Below are 27106 nucleotides of genomic sequence, written 5' to 3' on the forward strand. Positions count from 1 at the left end.
ATGTGCGTCCACAAAACGTCAAATATGTACACAATTGCATCGTTATCATCAAAACGTTTTATCTCTCGGAAACACAACACTGAAGCGCTTAAATGATTTTGACCAGAAGATCAATGAACACATAAGTTGATGACGTATACCACATCTACATTTATGGTAAAGCTATCAATTGTCTAAGGATTTCATAAATCATGGCTGAAACACCAGTCTCCAGGATTGATATGAAACATGGATTCATGAAAAGTATCATAAGGAATCAAGTTGACAGGTAGAATGCTGTTTGATATAATAACTATTGATTTATGCCCACTTGCATTCTATGCCGAGTATCAGGTACTGGCACACCGGCAAATCTGGCTATACTATCTATGACTGTACGTATATAGAGCAAATGTGAAGAAACTGACACTTGCTTGGTCACGATCATGTTTTGCACATCGAAAAAATGGACGACGAATTTAGCGAGTTGGTAAAACGATTTTTTGGTTATAAGATACAATTTCCGGGGAGTTGGTTGAATTTCGTCGGTGCAACATTTGCTACTCGCGTCCCTTTATACACATGTCCGACATTGCTTCCATCACACGAGTTGTCTTTTTTTTTTTTTTTTTTGGCACACCACCAACATTTCTAAGAGATAAATATCTTCAAGAGCCAGACAGTCCGAAAGAATGACATTCAAGTTTGTGGTCAAATTGATGACCTAGACCAGAGACTATGTGTTATATAAGTCTCTGCCTAGACCCACTTTCAAATTATCATGTGTCAAATCCTGTAAAACGTTCTATCACTTCTGAATAACCGAATGACGCAAGATTATGATGTTTAATCAGTTGCATTCAGGAATAAAGAACCTCTAAGTTTGTTCAAATGAATGATCTTGACATCCATTTAAGGTCACAGTTGAGTGTGAAAATCTTTGATTTGTATGTTGGTGAATGCTCAGCTAGTGTGACACATGGTTGGTTTATATTTGCTAGTAGGCTATGCACAGCAAATTGCAGGAGGCAAATGGGGCGGACGAGATAGGTGCTGACTTCTGTGTATATTACAAAAGCATGGCATCACTTTATAATTAATTGAGAAACTTCAATAATTTAAGATGTGTCACGAGAAATTTACCCAGACTTAAGTACAAACATATATAAAACAATAGATTTCTAGAATGGTGATACCTCCCTTTAAACTGTTAATAATTTTATAGTAATTTAATAGATTCCTGTATGTATCACAATCAAGTAATATGTACTCTGTATGTATAGCAACCTTGACCCACTTTCAATGTTGAAGAGGTCCAATTGATTTACCCTACTGAGCATTTTGTTAAGTTGTAGTTACTCTAACAAATATTTATATGTATGTTTTATCATTGGTATACATATTTATATGATCTCCTGTTGAACTTTTCTGTTATATGTCTGATGGACATAATAGGAACACATATGATAAAGAAGTTAGAGCAAAGAAGGGAATGTCAAAAACAGCCAAACATTCTGGGTCCAGACACAAGAAACCTGAAGCCAGTGTCTACATTCCTCCCATGAGGCAGCAGAAAGGTACTTCTCATCAATATTCTGAATAAAACTAACGTTTTATTCTTTGCCAAGGTATTTTATTAAGTTTAAAAATCTCAAAATCAAGTGTTCTGATTTCACTGACCAGATGTTTACGTTGATTTAACTGAAGATTTATAATGTCCTTCCTTTAAAAGGGCTTAGTTGGGATTGTAATTGATGAGCAAATTCAAATGTGGGTTTCAACTCAGCTTTGATGCAAAGATTCTTGATAAGGTCTGAATCACCAGGATCATGTCCTGTCATATCTGTTCTGTCGTTTTCTTCCTTAGTCGTGTCTGCTGTGATTGTCTAAGGGCATGATTTATCTGCAATCTATCAAAATGCTGATTATTTTGTAGATTTGTTATGTAAATGGCAATTTTTGATTGGGAGCATTTAAATTTTTTATCTAGATGAAAATGTGAAAGAAGAAATGTTTTGTCTGGAGTTTGAAGACAAAAATGGGGAAGTTTACAACTTCACTATCTACAAGGTAAGGGTAACTTACATATTGTATAGTACTGCTTCTTATCCACAAGGTAGGGTGGCTTCACTACAGTACTACACATTGTATCATACTGCTTTTTAGGTCATCTGACCCGAAGGGTCCGATGACCTATAGTCATCATGCTTCGTCCGCCGTGCGCCGTCTGCCGTGCGCCGTCTGCCGTGCGCCGTCCGTAAACTTTTCATTCAAACGACTTCTTCTCAAATACTAGAAGGTCTAGGGGGCTAATACTTGGCACAGAGGATACTGGCATGGAGCTCTACCAAGTATGTTCAAATGAATGACCTTGACCCACTTTAAAGGTCACATGGGTCAAATATGTTAAAATCTTTAAACAACTTCTTCTCATTAACCAAAAGGCTCAGAGTGTAGATATTGGGCCTGTGACATGCTGGGATGAAGGACTACCAAGTTTGTTCAAATGAATGACCTTGACCCACTTTAAAGGTCACAGGGGTCAAATATGTTAAAATCTTTAAACAACTTATTGGGCCTGTGACATGCTGGGATGAAGGACTACCAAGTTTGTTCAAATGAATGACCTCAACCCACTTTCAAGGTCACAGGGGTCAAATATGTTAAAATCTTTAAACAACTTCTTCTCATTAACCAAAAGGCTCAGAGTGTAGATATTGGGCCTGTGACATGCTGGGATGAAGGACTACCAAGTTTGTTCAAATGAATGACCTTGACCACTTTAAAGGTCACAGGGGTCAAATATGTTAAAATCTTTAAACAACTTCTTCTCAATAACCAAAAGGCTCAGATTGCTGATATTGTGCCTGTGGCATGCTGGGATGAAGGGCTATCAAGTTTGTTTAAATGAATGACCTTGAACAACTTTCAAGGTCACAGGGGTCAAATATGTCAAAATCTTTAAATAACTTCTTCTCAAATACTAGAAGGCCTAGGGGGCTAATACTTGGCCCATAGCATGCTGGCATGGAGCCCTACAAAGTTTGTTCAAATGAATGACCTTGGCCCACTTTCAAGGTCACAGGGGTCAAATATGTTAAAATATACAAAGGACTTCATCTCAATAAGCAAAAGTCTATGAGTGCCGATATTGGGTCTGTAGCATGCTGGGAGGAAAGGCTACCAAGTTTATTTAAATGAATGACCTTGAACAACTTTCAAGGTCGCATGGGTCAAATATGTCAAAATCTTTAAATAACTTCTTCTCAAATACTAGAAGGCCTAGGGGGCTAATACTTGGCCCATAACATGCTGGCATGGAGCCCTACAAAGTTTGTTCAAATGAATGACCTTGGCCCACTTTCAAGGTCACAGGGGTCAAATATGTTAAAATATACAAAGGACTTCATCTCAATAAGCAAAAGTCTATGAGTGCCGATATTGGGTCTGTAGCATGCTGGGAGGAAAGGCTACCAAGTTTATTTAAATGAATGACCTCAACCCACTTTCAAGGTCACAGGGGTCAAATATGTTAAAATCTTTAAACAACTTCTTCTCATTAACCAAAAGGCTCAGAGTGTAGATATTGGGCCTGTGACATGCTGGGATGAAGGACTACCAAGTTTGTTCAAATGAATGACCTTGACCCACTTTAAAGGTCACAGGGGTCAAATATGTTAAAATCTTTAAACAACTTCTTCTCAATAACCAAAAGGCTCAGATTGCTGATATTGTGCCTGTGGCATGCTGGGATGAAGGGCTATCAAGTTTGTTTAAATGAATGACCTTGAACAACTTTCAAGGTCACAGGGGTCAAATATGTCAAAATCTTTAAATAACTTCTTCTCAAATACTAGAAGGCCTAGGGGGCTAATACTTGGCCCATAGCATGCTGGCATGGAGCCCTACAAAGTTTGTTCAAATGAATGACCTTGGCCCACTTTCAAGGTCACAGGGGTCAAATATGTTAAAATATACAAAGGACTTCATCTCAATAAGCAAAAGTCTATGAGTGCCGATATTGGGTCTGTAGCATGCTGGGAGGAAAGGCTACCAAGTTTATTTAAATGAATGACCTTGAACAACTTTCAAGGTCGCAGGGGTCAAATATGTCAAAATCTTTAAATAACTTCTTCTCAAATACTAGAAGGCCTAGGGGGCTAATACTTGGCCCATAGCATGCTGGCATGGAGCCCTACAAAATTTGTTCAGATGAATGACCTTGGCCCACTTTCAAGGTCACAGGGGTCAAATATGTTAAAATATACAAAGGACTTCATCTCAATAAGCAAAAGTCTATGAGTGCCGATATTGGGTCTGTAGCATGCTGGGAGGAAAGGCTACCAAGTTTATTCAAATGAATGACCTCAACCCACTTTCAAGGTCACAGGGGTCAAATATGTTAAAATATACAAACGACTTCTTCTCAACAAGCAAAAGTCCATGAGTGCTGATATTGGGCCTGTAAGATGCTTGGAGGAGAGGCTACCAAGTTTGTTCAAATGAATGACCTCAACCCACTTTCTAGGTTTGGCTTGCTTTTTGTCAGATGACCGTTAAGGCCCATGGGCCTCTTGTTATCTACAAGGTAGGGTAGTTTCACTACAGTACGACATACTGTACACCATTGCATACATGTGGCCCATGGGGCCTCTGAAACCTTATAAGTTGATATGATTCCATTCACAATATCGTTTTGCCATTATTTAAATTTTGAGTGAAGACTACAATTTGTTCATCATGAACATGTACATAGTCCTTGTTTTACAAATTAAGACTTTACATCACATGACTGTCATGTGACGTTTATTATAGCATTACTTGATACTTGTGATCAGTTAAACCATCAATAAAAAAATCAGAAAACCTTTTTGACCCTGTATTTTACTTGCAGTGTGATAAAGCCGGGGCAGTTGCTAGAAGAATTGGCCAAGAAGCACACTTACCTCCTCTATTTGTTGTTGCGCTGGAAGAGAGATTGCAGCAAGAGTTTGAAAAGCATGCCAGTCAGAACAACCAAATTTCTTGAACAGGGTCTGTGATGGTGCAACTCAAAGCCTGTCTCCACAGGTTTCTAAAAAATCAAGTGTTCTAGCATTCCAAGTTGGATGATGTGGTGCAGATTATGTTTTGACCATAATGATCAGACTATACAAATAGTACAGTCTCGTGTATCCGAGATTGGTAAGAGGAGACATACCTTTATTGTCCAATATCCAACATACTGACAGTGTCAGCAGAAGGTACATGCTTGCTATTTGTTTGCTTTGCCCTGTGTAGAGAGACCAGTATGATATATGTAGTATATGTTTTTGATGGGCTGGTATGTAGACAAATTCATTCAGCACACCTGTCAAAGACTAATGCTGATTCCCTGTCTTAGAGACTGAACTATTTTGTCTCGCATATTGCAGTTTCATTTCCTGAGACGAATAAAATTTAGTGGCTGTTTGGCTGTTTTCAGTTAAAAGCAGCATTTGATGTCACCATCCTAGTTATGAGACTGATATCACCATCTCTTGATTTGGTACTGAATGTTTATCTCTACATTTCAAGAAGTTCAGTTCAGGATGGATATTTCACATTTCAGATGTAATTCGTTTTTGTATTTATTTGTGCATGATCAGTTTTGAGGACCAGTTAAAGATCAAATTGGCTGACCAATAGCCCAATTGAATTTTGACACAAGAAGAATTTTATTGAAAGTACTGAAAAGATCAAATTTTATGTGTAAGGTTTTACTTGGTTGGTGGATGTGGTAAGCATGTGATTAAATGCATCAAATCATCAAGAAAAAAAGATGATCTTCATATTTTCAAAAGGTTATAAAAGAATTTGCATAGTTCATAAAATGGTTAGAGAATATATCAAATTAAGAAGTAACATATCTGATAAAATGGTAAAACTTCTGTAGGAATAGAATTTACATAGCTTATACGATAGAAAAGATACAAGCCATAAAGAACTTGTATAGATTGTACAATGGTTGGAGAGAAGATAAAACTTGTATTCACACATGTAGAACTTGAATAGCTCATTTAATAGAATGAGAGAAGATGAAAGTTATAATATGTAATGGTTAAAGAGCTGATCAAACTTGTAAAGAATTTGTGCAGTTCACACAATAGTTGGAGAGATGATCATGTTATACTGAATTTAGCTTATATAGCTCATACGAAGATTGGGGAGAAGATCAACTTGAGTGCAAGTCAAGGTCATTTACAGAGCCTTTATATCATCCTATCCAAAGACCTTTGACCAATCCTAGTGAGTAAATTGTAAATTTAATATTACAAAATATGTCAGAAAAAAAAATGCAATACTGGTCAACATTACAACCCAAAATTAAAACTCATTTGGAAATTTATGGATCTTTCAGTAATTGTTCTTTTCAGATGTTTCATTAATTACAATTTAATCTCAATTCTAATAATTGATCCTATTTTATGAGTGGAAACTAACCACTAGGAGGTGAATGATAGGTCAAGAAAGAATTAATATGTGGCTGCTTGTTGCAACTAAATATGAGTGTACAATAAGCTGAGGTCAAAGACCTGCTGAGGAAACTGACAGAACATTTTCATCTTTTCATTACAATTGGTTATGTTACCAGCATAACATCTATATTTGAAAAGTGAATTGCTTTCTCATCACCTCACCTTTGGTACACCTATGAGTTGATATCCTTATTGTTCTTCTATTAAAGTTTAAATCTTCATAAATTTGAACCACATGTTCTTGAAAGTAGGAAAGGTCATTTATAAGACAGAATATTTATAGTATTTTAAGGTACAAATACAGACGATAAACAACAGATACAAACTATGCTGAAGTGACCATAAAAAAACACCCAAACTTAAGAAAAAATAACTTTTATTCCATACTTTCATCAATACAAAAGAATGGTTCAAACAACTCTTCAGTGCACACCAATAGAATTTTTAGAAGCTTTTAACAAATCCCCTAAAATTTCAAAGAATAACTTCTAATTAACTGAAAACTAAGGTGAGTCATCTTTCAAATATCCTTTTGGTTATCAAATATTTGTTAGAACCCGAGTATTATTTCACACTTTTGACTCGTATCAGTCAAGATTATTTTGTTTTGTTTTTTCCCCAAAAAATTCCATTGATGAGCAAATTAACTTTGACCAGTATAACTTATGTCAGGGAAAACTGTGAGGATCAAGGTTTTTGAGCAGGGGATGTTTTTGTTCTTTCCAATAAAAGGTGAGGACAACAATTGCAATTTGTGTTGGACAATGTTTTTTTAAAGGTAGCCAAAAGTCAAGTAGAGAGGACAAAGTTGGGACATGAATTGGGTAAAACGTATCTGTGAAACCAATACATGAGTTGTTTACTGTAGTACATTTTGAATCTAAAACCCAAGTTTCAAGTAGCGTTCATGGTTGTCCATCAAATATCAAAATATAAGACTGTTATTAAAATGTAGCATAAATATAGTGTTAAAACATATGCCACATAATCTGCAAATTTGATCACCAAATTGACAAATTGTTTCAAGATTTTTATGATACCATAAATTAAATTGCTACTGGTCACCAAAAAAATTTCGTTTATTTTTCCTGAAAAGTGTTATACAGTTGCTTCATTAAGACTTATATGTTTACAAAACTTCTGAAAGGGTTTGCTCATCTTTGGAAAAAAAGAGGGGGCATAGTTTCTTAAGCATCGATCAGCTGAAGAATTTATTTTATTGTTCTAAAGATTTGTTTCTTTGTTTAGTTTCCGATTTAAATTGCAAATCCCCAGGAAAAAAGCTGTTTCCAAATTGTGAATTCAAATTTTGTACTACAATTTTGTAAAAGAAAAGTGTAAAGAAATATTTCAATTTGGTCAGTATTTTCTCTTTTCCCACCTTTATTTTATTTAAACACAAGCTAATATATAATCGACAGATGTTTTTCCCTTGAAAATATATATTACCTAACAAAATGCTAACAAAAATGTTCACAACACTGATAGAACTTTAAAAAATCATTAGAAAGTACTATAACAAGACAACTATTATCAACATCATAGTTTCACTAACAATGCTATGTGCACTGAACATAAAATATTAACTGGTAAAACATACATGTACACAGTTTAAAATTTTGAACCACATATTTAAATTAAGAATAAAATGACACTCCAGGACTATTCCGTAATTAGTTAGGAAAGAGGCATTTATCATTTGTTGGGGTCAAGTTCAGATCAGTTTACCCTCATACACACATTTTTAATTATGGTTGCAGGCTTTGAAAAGTGCCCTTCATATGCTCAACATAGGGAATAAAGACGACATAGACCCTCCTACATTATTAATTATGGAAAAGTCCAAAATTACAAATATGTCTGCCTGGACATTTTACAAACAAAATTGATTGCATAGATAAACCCAGAAAAAGGCTGGAGCATAACAACGACTAGTTTTGGCAGACAGTACATTTACATCAGTATTAAGGGTTAAACTCAATCACACTTGAGTTTATTGATATTACAGCCAGTTTTTGAAATATTTTAACTGCTGTTGACATGTCTAAACCAAGTGAACAATTCAATTTAGTTTAACACATCCAAAGAATACTCAACATTTTCACTTTTTCCTTCATTGATACATTCCTTGCTTTCATAGTTCTTGAATAATGCTGAATCTTGATCATTCCTCCCTCTTATTTACACCACCTGATCTAATTACCGTGTTCTGACTAAACACAAAGGTTTTGTCAACTGTGATCAACTGGCAGAGACCCCACTGCAAGACTCATGACTGTTTTGGCCAAAAATCTACAAAACCTCACTTCAATCAGTTGTACCGCTTTAACTATTCCAGTAAAAATTCTCTCCATTCCATGCAAGACTTCCAGAAGATAATTTCAAATACCTTATGTTAGATTATCAGAATGTCAAGTAACAGACATTGACAGAGACATTATTTTTGAAAGTTGAACTGCATTACTAAGGCATGCTTGTGAAAAGTTGAAACATGGGCTTCCCTAAAAGATATTATGAACACAAATAAAACATTTGGTTAATTTGATTATTGAGTAGAGAAGCAATTGCACTAGGTCTCTATTTACAGTAATCGTAGTGGAAACAAAACTCATATTTTTATTAATATGTATGTAAATTAATGATGCTAATAAGAAATGAAATCGATAAAATTACAAATATGAAATAGGCTTATACATGTTCCATAGCAGAGTGACAGTAATATGTGGAGTGATGACATCACACTTCTGTTAATAAATGCTAAACATGATGTTACTATTACAGAAATACAAGTAATAATGGTAGGTAGCAATGCTTATAAATGCTAAGATATTACAGAAGTCATAATGGTAGGTAGCAATGCTTATAAATGCTAAGATATTACAGAAGTCATAATGGTAGGTAGCAATGCTTATAAATGCTAAGATATTACAGAAGTCATAATGGTAGGTAGCAATGCTTACAAATGCTTAGACATTACAGAAATAAAGTCATAATGGTAGGTAGCAATGCTTACAAATGCTTAGACATTACAGAAATACAAGTCATAATGGTAGGTAGCAATGCTAATAAATTGTAAGATATTACAGAAATACAAGTCATAATGGTAGGTAGCAATGTTAATAAATGATAACTATGATTGTCTTTATCACAGATATAAAAGTCACAATGGTAGGTAGCTGCATATTGGATTAGTCTTCGCTGAAGACCAGGACACACAAACTTGAGATATCAAAATACCTATATCCAGACATCTCACTTTAAACATGTCATGAATTTTCAAAAAACCAAGACATGAAAACAATTTGCTGAAGAAGACAATCTTGCAACCACATAAGGAAAAGATCAACTAAATACATGGTAGCCGGATCTTATCCTATTGTGGTTCAGCAAAGTGGACATACATTCACCTGAGGAACAAGATATCTGGCAGTGTTAGGTTTCCCATATTAAATAGCACCAAAGGGCTGGTTAGGACACACCTACTGTAATTGCACTTTATCATGTTCATCCGTCATGTAGCTCCTGGCATTCAAGTTTAAATGGATCATATTAATGTGTTTTACTTTCAATGAAATCAAACAAATACATCATCCAGCCCAACAGGTGATGTGTAAATATATTATAGTTACAAAAATTGCACAAAAACTCATCAGATTTGTCCAAACAGCTTTGCCATAAAAATGTACGATTGTCTGTATTGATGATGCTCCACATAAATCAGGACACCAGGGATGTTATTCTAGCCAGGCAAAACACTTTATTTGGAACTGGATCTCATTTTTATGTTCATCTAAAACAAATTTTTCCCTAAGTGATTTGGGATAATTAAGATCAGTAACATGGATCTGTTTGTTCCCTCATGCTGCTTGCATGTTAAAAGAAGATTTATGAGGTACTTTTTGTTGTGGGACTATGTTTACAAGAAGAAGAGTCGGTCTGATAGCTCAGGTGCAGGTTCCTTGTGAATGTTCTGTCCCACCAGGTAGGCAAGTTTGTGAGCATACTGAAATGACAAAATTTTTTCCATAATAAGAAACCTTGAAATCAGAAACTGGAATATGTAACATTGATACAAATGCTATTCTTAAGTGCTGTGTAGAGAAACATTGGTTATATCACTTTTTCAAAAATTTATCCGAATTATTTTACATATGTAATTTCTGATTTAGTTGATTCACTTACCTGACAAGGTGCTGGAACTCTGATAGTTCCTGGCCAGTTATAATATAAATGGGTCATTTTGTAAGATAGTCGCTGCATGTGGTCTGGCTTGAGGTTTGTGCTGTCATGTACCACTATGTAATGGGTAGGAGACACAGTACCTTGTCTTACATGCTGGGACACAAGGAAATAGTCATACCTACAAATAACAAGTCATACTTACAATTAACTTATCTTCTTTACCTTCTGAAATCTGAATGTTTCTCAAGAGATGTTTCTGTCATGTTGAGATATCTCTGAATTCTCAAATCTCAAATATGCTTTAAGCTTTCTGAATGAAATCAATTTAAAGTGCTTGAAACATTTATATTAATAATAATAAAAAACGACAGAAATGTTCTGTTTTTTTAAATGGAACTTGATAACTCCAAGGAAAGAAAAAATACAACTATTTATATTATATAACAAGAGGCGTGGATAGTCTCTATCCAAACTGAATAATCAATTTATGGTTCCTCTTCTACAATGAGCTTCTTACTACAGCTAATTCAGATATTCTAAGATACAAATAGTTAATGTGGTTAGAGAATTTCAACATTTCTGATAATGTGTATTGCATTATTCTGTACATCAAGCTCATTATTTCTACATTACCAACAATCATAATGCATTGAAAGTGTAACATTTCTGTTGCTTTATTTTAATTAATAAAGAAAACATTTTTAACACTGTAATACGAACCATTCCCTTCTCGTGATGGTGTGATCAACAACAGTTCCTGATGGTGGATTCTCCATCTCATGATTACCCTAATAAAGAAAGGACAGTAAGTTGATGTAGACAAATGCACAAACACAAATCCACAAGTGGCCTAGAACTGATATATGCATCTTCCAAAGTTGTTACTTTTTCGAAGTTTGAAGACTTAGTTTTCAATTAAACAGAACTGACAGCACTGTCTGTTGTTGCAGTTTAGCATATTTGACCCCTGTGACCTTGAATCTAGAGACATTTCATGCAGCTTTTGAATTAAAAGTGGACTTAAAGGAAGGACAATGTGCCATTCTATAAATTGTGAAATGTGGGGCAAAAAGTAAATACCTTAAGGAATATTCTTGAATTGATACGCTTCTGGACAATAACTACTCCCAGGCGGGGCTGGTAATCCTCTCCAAATTGACTAAAACAACCCTTCAGCTGTTCCACCTCATGACCAGACACAAACTGGAGTTGTCCATCACTCACACCATCCCTGAATACAATAATCTTCTCAGGGAACACATGGTTCACTTCATGGTACTTTCTAATGGCTGAGATGAGACACAGTTTGAGGCCATCCACAAGTTCTTGACCTGGCATCTGAAAGCACACTCTGCTGTACCAGGTGGTACACTGGGGGTTGGTGCTGGCAACAAATCCTGCGATTGACCTCTTACCTTTGGCAGCATCATGATAAACGTCTATCCCGATCACCATCAGCTTTTTCTGAGGAAAAGGATGAGAGAGAAATATAATTCAAAGTAAATGTGAAGCATCTAACAGAGTACACAATTCTTCCATAGTAAACAACCTATCAATATCGCCTTCAACACATCAGTTCGGTATATCATGTCACTATTATTCATATCTACAGAGTATTTTCCTTGAAGACATATTTCTAGAAGAGGAAATTCTGTGTCAGCATTACAATTGGAATTTTCAAATACCAGACTTCTATCAGATATAATTCTACAAGAGAAAGCTATTTGTTGAAAGTGATTAATGGATCTTAAATTTCCAATGAAATTTCGAATGGCCAGAGTTCTATCAGATATAATTCTACAAGAGAAAGCTATTTGTTGAAAGTGATTAATGGATCTTAAATTTCCAATGAAATTTCGAATGGCCAGAGTTCTATCAGATATAATTCTACAAGAGAAAGCTTTTTGTTGAAGGTACAATTGGAATTTCCAATGCCCAAAGTTCTATAAGGTAGGTTTCTAGAAAAGATTTGTTTTGACTTTACCATTGGAATTTCCAATGCCCAGAGTTCTCCTCCCATCTTACAATTAATCTGCAATGCTATCTTTTGAGTAACACTCCTCAGTTTATCCTCTCTCATGATCGTTTTGGCAATGATGACCTGTATTTAAACCAATGAACCAAATTAAAACATAATAATGCTGTTTAACAACATTATGAAAATACATATTTCCTATTATGTAAGACAAAATGAAGTGAAAACATTAAATTTGTTAACATTTACCAAGCAAAAGGAGCAATGCATATTGGTATTAAGAAAGAAACAAATGACAATGCCCCATTACTAGTTGATGTAGTGGTTTTAATTGAAGATGTTTACGATCAGATTTAAAATAGTGATTTTTAAACTGTAAGGTTTAAAGAGTCAAAGTAAAATTTATTTATTCCCATACTTCAATGAAAACTAACTCTTTGTTCAGAAGGTAATACACTCGAAATTCAGTATACAGAAATTCAGTAGGCATTAATTTTAAAAAAATTATGGAATTTCCCTTTTTACATATACCTATACCCAAAAATACTGAATTTTTCAAGAATCAAGACCTTGAGATCATAAAAATGAACATCACAAACAAGTCTACTGCATATTCCAATCTAGGTCTTCAAAAAAATTCTATCAGCAGAAACTACAAAGGTCACTTGAGGAATCACCCATCAATATGAAAATTAAATTTATGTTATATAGTTTAATCTTTGCTTTTCTTAGCTAATAGATTATATAGTTGTTTAGTTGGCACAATTTAACGATCACAATATGTGTACCTTTTTACTTTTAACAAACAACTTCACAGCTGAGCTTAATAATGCTTTTAGAATTAAATGTCTAATTTGGTTCACTTACCTGAGAAGGAACAGGGCATTCCGAGCAACACAGCTTCTTAATTGCTGAGTATCGGTCATCTCGACTAGTAGGGCAGATAATCACCACCATCTGAATCTGTAAACAATTGAAAAAAAAATCAGCATTTAAATAGCACTACGGCTCTAATGGTGCATGTTTCAGTGTATAACAATGTTAACAGGCATACAACTACCCATTCCCACAGGCATACAACTACCCATTCCCACAGGCATACAACTACCCATTCCCACAGGCATACAACTACCCATTCCAATAAACATACTGATTTACATGTGTACATATAAAGATAATAGAGTAATATTGAGATATCTAATTATCATAGGGCAATTGAATTTTGTAACATTGAAATATCTAATTAAGTGGCTGCAAAGGTGCAATGATTTGAGAAAACTATTATTTTCTGTAAACAATGGTGAAGGAGATCAAGCATGTCAGAGGCTTAAGTTAAAAAGTTGTCCTTCAGGATTTATGATTCTCCAACTTTATAAAATATAATGATTTATCTTGAATAAAGCAGGGTTCTTGACAAGTTAGAATCAACAATTATCTTACAGATGGGTTAATGTTCTCTCTCAGAGTTCTTATCACTGTTTCTGTTCGGTCGTCGTGTAGCTCAAACCGAACTGGAGGATGACATTCTATGCCCATCTGCGGACAACACTGGAGCATCTGTTTAATGTAGTTTGAAGCTTTAGTCCCATCCCTCTTTGTGTATAGTACAACCCAGTTCTTGAGAGGTACTGCCGTTATCACGTGCTGTTTGGTGACATCACGGCCCCAGTCAGCATTTGGACCAGCCAAACTTTTGTAATTTCTATAGATGATGTTTTCTTGGGGAAGCAATCTACCATCCATCTAAATAACATAAAAGCTGTATCACAAAATTGTCTCACTCTTGGTATATTTTTTTTGGTGTGTCTGTGTTGACAGAAATGTCATTATGAAATACAACTCAGTGAAGTAGACATTACTGTTGATAATATTCCTTTCAGTCTCTGTCACTCTGCAATGTCTTCACTTTTACATACCTTTTCCTTGTTTCAAGAAAATTACTCACACTTAGTGTATCATTCATTAGCTCTAATCCCCAGTTTGACAGTTCCTTCTTGGCATCTGGATTTCCATTAACACTGTCTATGAATTTCTTCATGGTCAGGTTTCTTTGATTTGGTGTCACTCTCGTATGACATGCAATGTCCTGAACAAAAAGATTTAATGTGATCAAAACAGTAACCTACTACCCTATATCAAACACTTTTCTCCATTTAGATGTCCATTTTCATTGTATGTCAGAATGGACTTCCTCAGAGGATTTCAAACAGATATTTATCTATGTCTGCTTTGTTTTCTATGATATTGGATACTTAAGATTTACTAAATAGTGAGACTTACTGAGGGATTTCAGTTTGAAAGAATATGCTGTTTGTAGACATTTATTAACAAGATTTTGTATGAAAATGAAATAGTACGAGAACCAAAACTCTTGACATCAGAAACATACTAAAGTTAATTTCTTGCAGACAAGAAGTAAGTTTTCCAAGGAATATTGAGATAAATTGTACATATACCAGATTTAAAACCATGAACTCGAAATAAATCACAACACTTACATCAGTGGTACACCAGACCGGGTCATACACATCTTTTGGCAACTAATTTTAGAATAACTCATATCCAATACACCCAACAGCCATTTAAGTTACCTTCATAACTTTGAAGTCATTTCGGAGTTCATCAGTGAGTCCTGTGCCATAACATAACTCAGGAATCAGACAAATAGCCTCAGACTTTGCCTCTTTATTCTGTTTTGTGGGGGAAAAATCAATATTTTTAATGATGTTGAACTTTTATGGAACATCAACAGCATAAAAACAGCATCTATTCTCTATAAGCTTTTTAACTGTGAACTTACCAGAAATTATCAATCTGATAAATCACATCTTCATAATGTAAAAATGTTGATCATTCAGTTTTCAGTCTTTTAAATGTGCAGCAACAGGTAAACATCTTAGATATAGTTTTAGCTTCATCAAGTGACTCCAACAGATTAAGGTGTTCCATCCTTTCTATCTTCATTTACAGCAACATTGATATCTAAATTTGAAAACCTATCCAAAGCTCAAGTGCTTGTAGTATATGAGAGATTGAAGACTGTTCTTAGCACACATGGAATGAATATTATGCAAGGGTCTTTAGTATTGTACGGGTCACCTGACACTCGTTTTAAACCGTGCTTTGTCACTTTGAACTCCAAGACCTTCCTCTCGCACAAGATGTCCTTTTACATTCAAATGGATAACCCCACATGAAAAAAGGCTACAGATATTGCCAAAAAAGAGAGCAATTCTTTGAACAGGGTCAAGAAGTTATATCACAGATCACAGTGACCTTGGTATGTCACACAGTACTCCTCCTGCCAGAGATGTTTATATGGAGGAAGACACAATTTTTGTCTTTGAACATGGATAAAGGTTCACAAAGGGTTGGAGACATAATGAGATTAAGATTTTTCTATGAACTGGGCCATAGGTAAAAATAAAGGTAAGAATGACCTACTTTCTAACCAATAAACTATGATTTTCCAGGAAGTCTGATGATCCTACATGAAATAGTTACCTGATATGCTTACACTACTAATACATAACAAGAACATGATGGGTGTCATAGTAGCCATCTCATCAGATCATACTGAACATCACAACAAACTACAGACAAATTGGAACACACCACTGAATTTTGAGCTTATCGTCTTTGTCGGTTTTAGAGAAGCAACAATTAAAAACTTTTCATACCAAAACACAATATGGTATCTAGTGGCCATCTTGAAAATCATATCCTGAAAATCAGTAAGGAATATCTAGGTCATTATGCACTGGAGAGCATCCCAGTAACTGTTTCAGAGGAGTGGCAAAAATAATTGTTATAGACAACAGATACAAAAAGTGATTTGATTAGCCCATCTTGTCCACTAGGTGGGCTATAAAAAGAGAATTATTTGACATCGATGGGCCTTAAGGAGCCAGTTTATGAAGTATTGCATGAAAAGCAATGTTCAGGTAACTAACATCAAGTCAATGACATACAACATAAAGAGAAACAATCAATAGTGAAACGTTATCAAGTGTATTTCATAAAAAAATATCAATAATTGTAATTTCAAGAAACATTTTCTGCATCAATTAAGTAAAACAATATTTCAAAATAATGGAGTAATCCTACCTACCCCTGGTAGAGTTTTCCTCTTAGGTCTGTGAAGTAGAAGAGGCTGTTCATGATCAGATATGGTTTTGTTATAGGCTTTCCTGTAAAAAAACCAGATCAAAATAACATTGACAGTAACATTTGTCCAAGAGGAATGATCTTTATTGGTTCTAAACAATTTTTGTTCTTTTAAATTCTGTGACACTTGTCTCTGAGCCAAATGCTCTTTAGACTTATTCTAAATCTGAATATGAAATAAGAAACAAGGGGAACTGAACTGTCAAATTCTGATGGTCACTTGTCATCAATTCTGTTTTTGGAATTAATCTCAAAATTTGAATATGTGAGAGAGAACCATCTCTGTGCCTAGTATTATGACTACAGATAAAAGATTATTCAAGGGCAGATGATGCACCTAATGAAAATCAAATGAACAATCAACCATCTGATGATAATTTTGGACTAGCAACAATTCATAACCTGCTTACTTGTAATACTCTATGAAAGTCATTGGTTCACCGGTGTTGCCACAAGTAAATGTGTGCTGGGGTGATTTGTCCCACAGGATGTCATCTATTCTGTAGGTTTTATTGTTATACCGTGTCAGGATAATGGTCCCTATCAAGGTACGATTGCACACATCATGGAAACTCTGCGGATTCCTTTGTAGTATGGTATGCCTGCAACATATATAAATGTTAGTGTTTTGCAGTAAACATCTACCTGACCTATGGAGCCCAAAATAAATTATTTCTATTCTTGATTCAGTTTCCTCTTTTAACTTCTTGAGTAATTTTTTTCAAATAATTCTATGAGTGGCACCTGTAAACAAAACCTGCATGTCCTAAATTGGGATAGAGGTTTTTTCAATGAGAGCCCTTTTATCAATAACTCATCAGTTGTTTTCCAGTACAAAGTATTCTCTTTTCAGGTAAGTAACAGTGATAAGTAATATCATTCTATACTAACTCCATTCATAGTTTAATGTATTCAAAATTCTTCATATACAGTACCATTAACGAGATCTCTATACACGATACCAAGATATCATGTCAAGCTCAGATAATTGAGGTTTAAGCTCATCAGGAATAATTGGTATTTTAAATACTCACCTGAGTAAAGTGGTATCTAAGCAGACACACTTTACACTAGTTAGGTATGATTTTATTTGTCACAGAGTTTGAAATTTGGCAAAGTTTATAATGGCGTGTACAAATGTAATTTATACAAGACCTTAGCCAACGTGAATTACATGGGTAGGTTTTCATCGAAGAACTCAAGAAGATGAGTTTCAAGGATTTACAACGACAGCCAAACTGCAAATGATATATGTGGTATGAAGATTGTCTCACTTCAATATGCAGATTTTCTCATAATATCACAACATAGCATGATAGTTTATGATACTTACAACATCTGCAACACAGTTTCAGTGCGCAGGACTCTATGACTAGCATCAGCCAGTAACATCAATCCACCTTCGTTTTCACACACTGATGTTATGTAACCAGGCCATACTTCCAACCTTTCATTAATAACAACATTTCATTTTATGGAGGAATAAAAAATATTAAAGCATACACAACAGATGAAAATTCTATTTTCACCATCATGTACACAAATGTAAATAACAAAAATTTTAATCACTAACAATTTTATTTAGTTTACCCATAAGTTCTAAAACTCTGTTCAAGTCATTATTGCTTAACTTTGTTTTATACTCATTTGTTAATGCGTTATAATTTAAGAAAAATTTTACAACTGAAAATAATATGGAAACAAATGTTCTGATTGGATACATTTAAGTAAGCAGATGTCTCTTACTTGTGCTGTGGGACTGCTGATGGTGTCTTTGGGTTGTAATAATATCTGCCAACCTCCACCATCTCCAGAATTCTCATTATCCTGTTAAAAGTAAAAAGACAACAACAACTTAATCTGTTTGTGTAACAGGTTTAAGAAAATCAACCCAATCAATTCCATGTTTCATCGTTTTCCTGCAGCATCAGTCCTGATGGAGAGATTGTTATGTAAACTGTACGTAACATCAGGCCCTATATCTGTGCGTAGACAATCTGTGAAGGAACTCAAGCCAAATGAGCTGTAATAACAGAGTCATTGACACTGAATAAATTGAATAAAACATTTATCTGTACTGTAGCAGGTATTTTTGCTCTGGGCCACAATTTCACACATTTACGTACAAGCCATGACAACTAATCAACAAGGATAATGGAATATCATTTGATGTTCACCAATGCTAATGTGGTAATAGCTATGGTGAGTTCTACTTTATGAAATTGTGAAAACATACTGTCAGAACATCACCCAAACATACTTGTAATTTTCATGTCCTATGATGGATATTAATGCTGTTGCTTCAAGACATAATACATTATGATTTTTATTCTTTTTAATTCATTAGTGCCTATAAGGTTTTTATACCGCTCTTTAAAATATGACTGTAACAAGTAACTACTACTTTCATGCTGCACTTCATTTCCTTTAAAACTGATTTGTAAAATACAAACTGAACATGAGCATGTGTTTACCTATCTAAGGAAAATGTAAATGTAAGCACACATTGTTGAATTCTTGTTAGTTTCGATTAAATTTTTTTTTTGGTATTTTAACTTGTGTTTTATTAAATATTAAATGATTCAAAGTCTAGATGTATCAAAGTCCCTTAAACTTGGAAACATCAAGTTTGACTGTAATTGAAATTTACTTCAACATATGCCAACCAACTCTTGGCACAATGCATAGTCGCTGTGGTATCCTATACAACATCTATGTAAATGGATCCCACCATTTCTCATGAAAATGACAAATATTTACCTGACAAAATCTTAGTTTAATAATTTTCTTCTACTACTTCTACCTGTTTCATTCTACCTAGTTGACATGACAGGTTATTTTTTTTCATTAAACTCTGATTATTCTAATTTTCTGTATAGTTTTTGACATGGCATGGTGCTTACAAAATCTAAAACGCCAGGTAATTTATTAAGGACATATGATGAATGCTTTTAAATGGGATGTTAAATAAATATTTTGCTTCAAAAGCCATAAAGAACACTTTTCATAAACCTCTCCCATTCTGTCAAAGGCCTTACTTTCTGAAGATTATGTTGTAGAGTGGCACACAAGCCTCTGGAGCCACCACCTTGGTCAGTCTAATTGTGATTGTGATGTCCACATTGTCAGTCAGCCTTGTTGAGTGTGCTACAGTTTCCTGTAATACAAAAGCATATTGCAATTATTGATTTCTCCCAATTGTCCCTTTACTGGATCATTGGATCAAATATTACTTAGATTAATATCTGAACCTCAAAATGTCTTACCTGATTTGGGAGTTTAATAGGCAGGTAGAGTATGCTACCATCGAAGGCTTTTGTACTTCCTATGATATCTTTCAGCTCACTCATCATCTTGAACCTCATGTTTTTAGAGTCCACTTGGGGACTGAAATCTACATGATACTGGTATACCCCTGAGTTGAGACAGCGTAGCTTGATGTAGTTTGCTGACAACAACAAACTACAAAGCAAAATATGAAGACCATTTCAAGCAATTTTAAAATTTATTTAAAGCAATTGCCCAGTTATGTGAATAATTTTCCATAGTGTCTAATAACCAGTTAAAAAAAAAATTCATTTCATACAGATCAAAGTTTTATCGCTAAGTAAAATTATACCTGGTCCATTTAAATCCTGTATTATTACAGATTATTATCACCTAATTCTGAGCCTATCTAGTGACTATCCAAGTAACCAGTAGGATATGACAATCTTGTTACAAAACCCCTGTGAAGTACCCTGTAAATCCTGTTTGTTCCTTTAATTAGTCAACAATCCATGAATTCTTACTATTCCAAAACTTAATCTGAATGAGAGAATGCAAGTTTTCATGTTTCAGAAGTTAAAATCTAAATGGTAGTTTCAATATCAAAGACACCCTAAATCAGAGAAGATTATAGGTGGCCAACAGACCTGGAAAGTACTAAGATGGATATTTGGGCTGTAAAAATCACAGTAGTACTTTGAAAAAAGGAGTGATGAAAGAATGGCTGTCACAATACTAATACACGTGAAGAATATTATCATTACAATATGATTAAATGAAAATGAGGTAAAGAACAGTTAGTCCTGAATTGGTGATATGTGTTAGAAGATGCCACTGCTTGTAGACTAACTACCTTGTAAAGAATTGACATATATAAAGTCTACCAATCTGACCATTTTATTATGTCACTTCCCCTCCTTTGCTTTTATTTATATATCCTTTGAACAACATTGGTAAAAAGTGCTATCAGCATACAGAAAATTGCCTAGTAGTTCTGCAAAAATTGTCTCTAAATAAATCAACCAATCTGAAAATTCTAACCCTGTTGCCTAACTTAACAAAAATCTCTTTCAAATACCAGTAGACCTAAACGCTTCAAAAAAATGGGACCGATATTTGTAAGTTTATATATTTCATGACAATGCCACACAAGTACTTACTGTTTACCGACTGAACCTGGTCGGTGAACCACCTCATCACGATCTAATGACATGCTGTTAAATCTACTTGTGAGCGGCGCCCTTTCCCCTGAAGCCTTGCCCATACTTGCCACTGGAGCTGGTGCCTTAACTGTTGCCTGTTGTGTTGCAGGAGGAGACTGACCAAGACTAGCAGGTGGTGACTGTTTAGAGGGCATTTGTTGTAAAGGCTGGCCCAGGCCGGTTTGTTGTCCACCATTAGCAGCAGCTGCAGCCATCATGCCACCTCTTCCAGACCTGTAACATTACACTCAGTTAGAGAACAAGATCTGATATGAGATCAAAAAAGGAAATTTGAACCCATCATTGTCTGATCTTTATTTGTGTTCTTTGAAAGTTTTCCTTTTTCCTCCTTTTCTCGGTTTTTGCTTTTAATCATAGGAACTCAGACAATTCCTCACAAGAAATAGTGATAATAATCTTTGATTGTCAAAATTCAAGATGGTCGTCTGATGTTTTTGACTCTACAAATATATCAAATATAATTATTCAATTAATAACTTTTACAAGAACTAAATAGCAATGAATAATCTTTCAATCAGAAAAGATATCTATACACCAAATAAAGTAAGCAAGTACTGAATAATTTGACAAAATGCACTGAAGCCATCTTTTTAACGTTAATATATTTTCCATGTCATGTTTCTGAACCCATCTTTTTAACATTAATATATTTTCCATGTCATGTTTCTGAACCCATCTTTTTAACATTAATATATTTTCCATGTCATGTATATGAAATTACATATTTAAGGAAACAGAAACTTACGTGAGTCTAAACAGAGCCTCTACTCCTCTTGGCTGTACACTTGTTTCTGTTGGGGTCACTGCTGGTGTTGTTCCTGAAATTGTAAAGCAATTGAATTCCATATATGTACAATCATTATTGTACACCAAATGGATGAAAACATTTTGCAGAGGACTAGACAAGAGATTCATGTAATAAAAAGAAATACACTTAATCATAAAAGAAAGTATCATGATGCGAGTCTGGTGAAAACTGTGGAAGGAGATGATTTCATAAATTTTGTTAAGTGAAATAGCGAAAGGGCAATTAAACCATTGAAAGTCTTGAGTAAACAATATATGCCCGAGTAATGTCAAGTATATATTCATGATCAATCTAGTAATATCAGAAACTTCTTGAAATATTGTTAAACTGAAACACGTTCATCTCAGAAGGAGAAAAACTACTGCCTATAGGTAGAAAAAATATAGTAAATTTATTGTTGTGTAGACTTTCACATATCACAAATACCTTCAACAGTGAGATCAGCAAACCATATTTGTGATGTCATTTTCTTACTTCTAGACTAGGGGTAAGTTCTCAACACTACATACCTGCTGGCTGTGCTTTTGGAGGGAGGATTCCTCGACCTGCTGCAGATGCCAGGAGTCCCAAAGCACCTCTACCCCTGGCTATAGACTTGGGAGGTGGTGGTTGGCTAGCCACAGGTGGCTCAGGTGGTTGTGACTTGGTCTGCAGTATACCTGGCTGGGATACCTGATAACATCAAAACAATGTTTCTGTAACTATGGTAGTATTTCACTCAGAAGGTCAGTTCTAACATTTCTAACAGATAAAAAAAGTAGCACAGTTTGCCAATCACTACGTATTTAGTACGGAAAGGTAATTGATGGTTAAAGAGGAACATCATTTTAAGAAAGCAAATAACAAACATACAAGAGGTTCCAGGATTAAACACTGAACTCAGAAATTCCTCTTTGTTTGTGAATGTAGTACAAATGTTGCACTAAGGCATTTCAATGCCAATGGACATGTTAGCATTTTATTGCTACATTGGAGTTAAAGATAATGCTTTCCTGCTACGAAAGTAGTGGGAATTTGTGAAGAAATAAGAAGCCCACAGGCCTTAACAATCATCTGACTGTAGAGACCTATATATAAAAGAGGCCAAATAGACCTTAGATAAATTATTCAACTACTCTTCAGCTTGCAAAGACATTTGTGGGTCATAAAAACATTTTCTCCAAACTTGAAATCATAGTCTATACTCCTGTGACCTTGAAAGTGGGTAAAGGTCATTCATATCAACAAATTGGTAACCCTTCAGCTTAGTATGCTTCAGGCTAAATCTCAGCACCCTGGGTCTTTTGGATATTGAGAAGAAGTTGTTTGAAGATTTGAACATATTTGACCCATGTGACCTTGAATGAGGGTCAAGGTCATTAATTTTAACAAACCTGGTAGCCCTTCATCCCATAATGCTACAGGCCCAATATCTGCACCCTTGGCCTTTTGTTAAATGGAGTCATTTGAATGGGAAGTTTATGCACAGAGGACGACTGATGATGGACAAAACTTGATGGCTATAAGTCATCCTGACCCTTCAAGACAGATGACCTAACAATCTGACAGGACCTGAACTGTTTGTGATAACCTACGAGAGGTATTTCTAGGTGTAAGCAACAGTTGGGCCATTATGTTTATCTTTGTGTTATAAGTTACCTGTTGGGGCATATTCTACCTGAAAACAAGTCTAATCTAAGTACTTGAAAATTTTCAAAGCCATTCATGCTCCACGATTAAACTCAATGCAAAATGATAAATTTTTGTGAAAAAGTCAATTAACCATATTTACAAGAGTGTCCCCATAGACAACCAAGGAGAAACTTGAAACTTTTTAGCTACAGAAGTTTTATTAAGAGGTGTTTTCATGAACTATGTCTATGGAATCTATGGTAAAAAATTCCAAATAAAATTAAGGTCTTTTAATTACCACTGAAGTAAGGAAAGGCTCTACAATATTGATCCGATTGTTTACTTGAAAATTTGAAATGATTTTTTTTTTATGGTCAAATAGCAATAACTTAGAAAATAAGTTACCATAATAAAATCTAAATTTGTATATCAATTGGAAAGCCAATATTCCATATTTCAATCACTATTTTAAATCCAAGTTTGTTTATTCAAAGGTTTATGGAAAGAAAAAAACATGTTTACATTGGATCCACAAGTCCTTTGTTGAAATTTCTTAAGATCAACAGAATTTTGGATTGCAACTCCTGTCTTATCCAAAATTATATTCTTTGAGCCAGAAATATGCCACCATTTCAAACACTATTACAAGGGACCCAGATTTCATTCACTGCCACTATAGGTAAAAGTCTCAATTATCACACAGAAAATCATTATCTGTAAACATTATCAAACGAATAATTTTTGAAAACCTTGACACCTGAACTTCATTTTAAAAAAAAAAGAAGAAAAAAGAAAGACTCTCCTTACACACGAAACAAACCTTTGAAGGAGCTAGCTTCTCTTCCATTCCACCAGGCTTTCTTACAGGTGCATTTAGGGCCTCAAGAAGGGCAGCACCGCGTCCCCCTCGCCCATATCCTCCAGACGCCATGGGTTGTTTTCAATATCTAACTTCTACATTAGATTATCTTCTGAAGAAGAGGGAAATAGGAAAATTTATCAACCTTTCCAAGAGAAAATATGACTGTATACCATTCAATCATTACTTAATGCTGATAAGTCAAATTGCTATGTAAAAAGTGAACCTACATCCAGAATTAGAATCAACTCATCTGAAATATGGGAACACCCTCTCGATTTTGCAAAACAAGTGTTTTATTGATATTTGCACCTCTTTTGTTGTCATAAATAACTTCTGTGAGAGTTTCCATTCGAAAAAGTCTTTTGCAGTATTTGAACCTTCATTGATTTCGGAAGAACAAGAAATCATTGGAATTCTATAAAATACGCAAAATTATGAGAAGATAAACGGCGCACACTAGACGTCTCACCAAATACAGTTAGCCTTGACTCAACCTGTTCCAAGTAACCATACATCTTGTACACAGGTAACATTGACAGTTTAATGCAATCTGTTGTCAATCTTTAACAATTTAAAACTTCCTATCACAAACTGCTCTTAGAGGTTTAAAAGGCAAATGCTTTTGCCAAGAGCAGTCACAATCACTAAGTATGGATACACAATAAGACACGATGCAACTAATCAAAACAAACTTTTATATATGAAAAATACGTATTTCAGCACTTGTTTTTTTTGTGTGTCACACATGTTAGGTGTCCAATTTCGAACCTGTATTCATTGGGTGTCAATACGCTATTCTTTACTATATGAAAGAGATGTCAAGATACACATGCCACATTAGAAGCAGAAACCTTTAATAACTAGTCTCTTCTCCAGCAGGCATATCACATATGCCAGACACCCAGTCGCATAACGTTTGATACCTCGTATGATTATATATATTTTTTTGCTATATGTCTACTTGTATTTTTCAACTTGTAAAGTGTATTTGTGCCGTCACAAGTATGCTAATTTAAGATATTGAAAGTTCCTCACCAAACACATTTTGTGTACAAACACAGCAACTCTGTACTCGCGCTAAGCCTCGTTGTGAATACGTGCATAGGCGCCCGGATGTAAAATATATACTTGTAAAACTAGTATATATAGCGGAACGCAGAAGTAATAATGAAGTGTAACGATTATGAAGAAAAAACCAATATCTCCTTAAGACAAACTGATATTGAAAATAAGGACACTGTAATGGAGTTGATGTAAAGTCTATAAGGAGGTTTGCCATTATTTTAAGAAGACGCATATTTATATATAATTTTGAACAAATTGCCACTGAAATTAAAGACATACAGACCACGTAGCTATTGGGATTTGTCCCTTTCTTAAATTTCATAGTGTATATGTAGGTTATGAAAACATCAAATTATGTCACCACAAGTTGTAGTTGAAGAATTTCAAGATCTCATTAAAGAATTCTGTTGACATCTAATTAAAATTTACCTGCATATGTCATGTAACACCCCAGTGTTTCTAGAACTCTTTTAAGTAAGAAAACACATAAATCCGCGTATCTTTGGTCTCCGACAGGTGCTTTATTCTCTTCATTTAGATGTTAATTATCAATTTTGCCTCAACATCTTCACTTGTTGGTGATTTGTTACCTAAATGTCTAACCCAGACCATCCTGTCTTTATACGCCACCAGAGTGGGTTCACCTACATGTTTGATGATAACTGAATTATGTCTGCTATATTACATCTTCGGTATCGGAAACTCAAGTTAAATACATGCAATATTAGTGACATGACTACATGAAAAAAACCTCTTTATACAAACATAAGATAGTGAATGAGACTTTAAACCGCAAATGACTGAATCGTACAGTCAGAATAAACCAAGACAATGGTTGAATTCCTGGTGGCAAGACTTCCTAAAACACAGCTAGGAAAAGAATAGGAAAAGTGTACCCTTTTGACCTTGTTGTGAATTTTCCATTTCTAGATTTATGTATTACTACTTCCGCTTCCCTAACCCACGTTATTTATGTTTGACATGTTTGATGATGTTCATTGGAGTATTACCAATATCAAGATTGTACCACATGTCGACTGCTAAAAATAACAACAATAATGACAAGTAGTTTATTGTTTATATGACTATAAATAACAAGATAAACATGACAAATTCCACAGACTTACATCACTTAAAGATATACAATAAAACACTATTACAGTAGTATACATAACAAATAGTCCTTTTGTAAGCAAGGAAACGTACCCTGTAACAGGTGATACTATTGGGTGTCCAGGGATCTTGCATTACACGTCAGTTATTTGTAAATAGTTCCAAACTGAAATGTCATTTCAAATATTTATTCATCTTTTAAATTCTGACAACTTCAACAGCAACATATATAGTGAAACAAGTAATCCTGCTTGATGATGATAAACGCTAATGTTCATTCTAACTCAAAACAGATAGCTTTGTTTGGTGATGATAAAATATATTTTCACCCTAACTCAGGTCGGTGAGCGTTGCTTT

At 34.7% G+C, this 27106-nt stretch overlaps 2 protein-coding genes across 2 annotated transcripts; one reads left to right on the top strand and one right to left on the bottom strand.

Annotated features, from left to right (window-relative positions):
• Positions 1–178: 178 nt before the first annotated feature.
• On the top strand, positions 179–6346 carry LOC132547404 (UPF0561 protein C2orf68 homolog). The gene is made up of 4 exons (XM_060211162.1): positions 179–268; positions 1435–1556; positions 1970–2049; positions 4874–6346. Exons 1-4 carry the CDS (start codon positions 192–194, stop codon positions 5006–5008), a joined length of 414 nt encoding a protein of 137 aa, XP_060067145.1. The 5' UTR covers positions 179–191; the 3' UTR covers positions 5009–6346.
• A 498-nt stretch (positions 6347–6844) lies between these two features.
• On the bottom strand, positions 6845–25651 carry LOC132547409 (piwi-like protein 1). The gene is made up of 20 exons (XM_060211167.1): positions 25607–25651; positions 24530–24680; positions 22608–22770; positions 22036–22108; positions 21228–21503; positions 20067–20262; positions 19839–19957; positions 18547–18627; positions 18134–18247; positions 17211–17402; positions 16745–16823; positions 15225–15323; positions 14579–14719; positions 14074–14376; positions 13501–13596; positions 12643–12759; positions 11739–12122; positions 11379–11446; positions 10659–10836; positions 6845–10479 (listed from the first exon to the last, which is right to left on the bottom strand). The coding sequence occupies exons 2-20, from the start codon at positions 24638–24640 to the stop codon at positions 10393–10395; spliced, it is 2877 nt and encodes a 958-aa protein (XP_060067150.1). The 5' UTR covers positions 24641–24680; positions 25607–25651; the 3' UTR covers positions 6845–10392.
• Between the last annotated feature and the right edge of the window lie 1455 nt (positions 25652–27106).

The sequence above is a fragment of the Ylistrum balloti genome, unplaced genomic scaffold (genome assembly GCF_031769215.1).
Source record: "Ylistrum balloti isolate Yb309-2 unplaced genomic scaffold, AGI_CSIRO_Ybal_v1 Utg369954, whole genome shotgun sequence".
In the NCBI taxonomy this organism is placed as follows: Eukaryota; Metazoa; Mollusca; class Bivalvia; order Pectinida; family Pectinidae; genus Ylistrum; species Ylistrum balloti.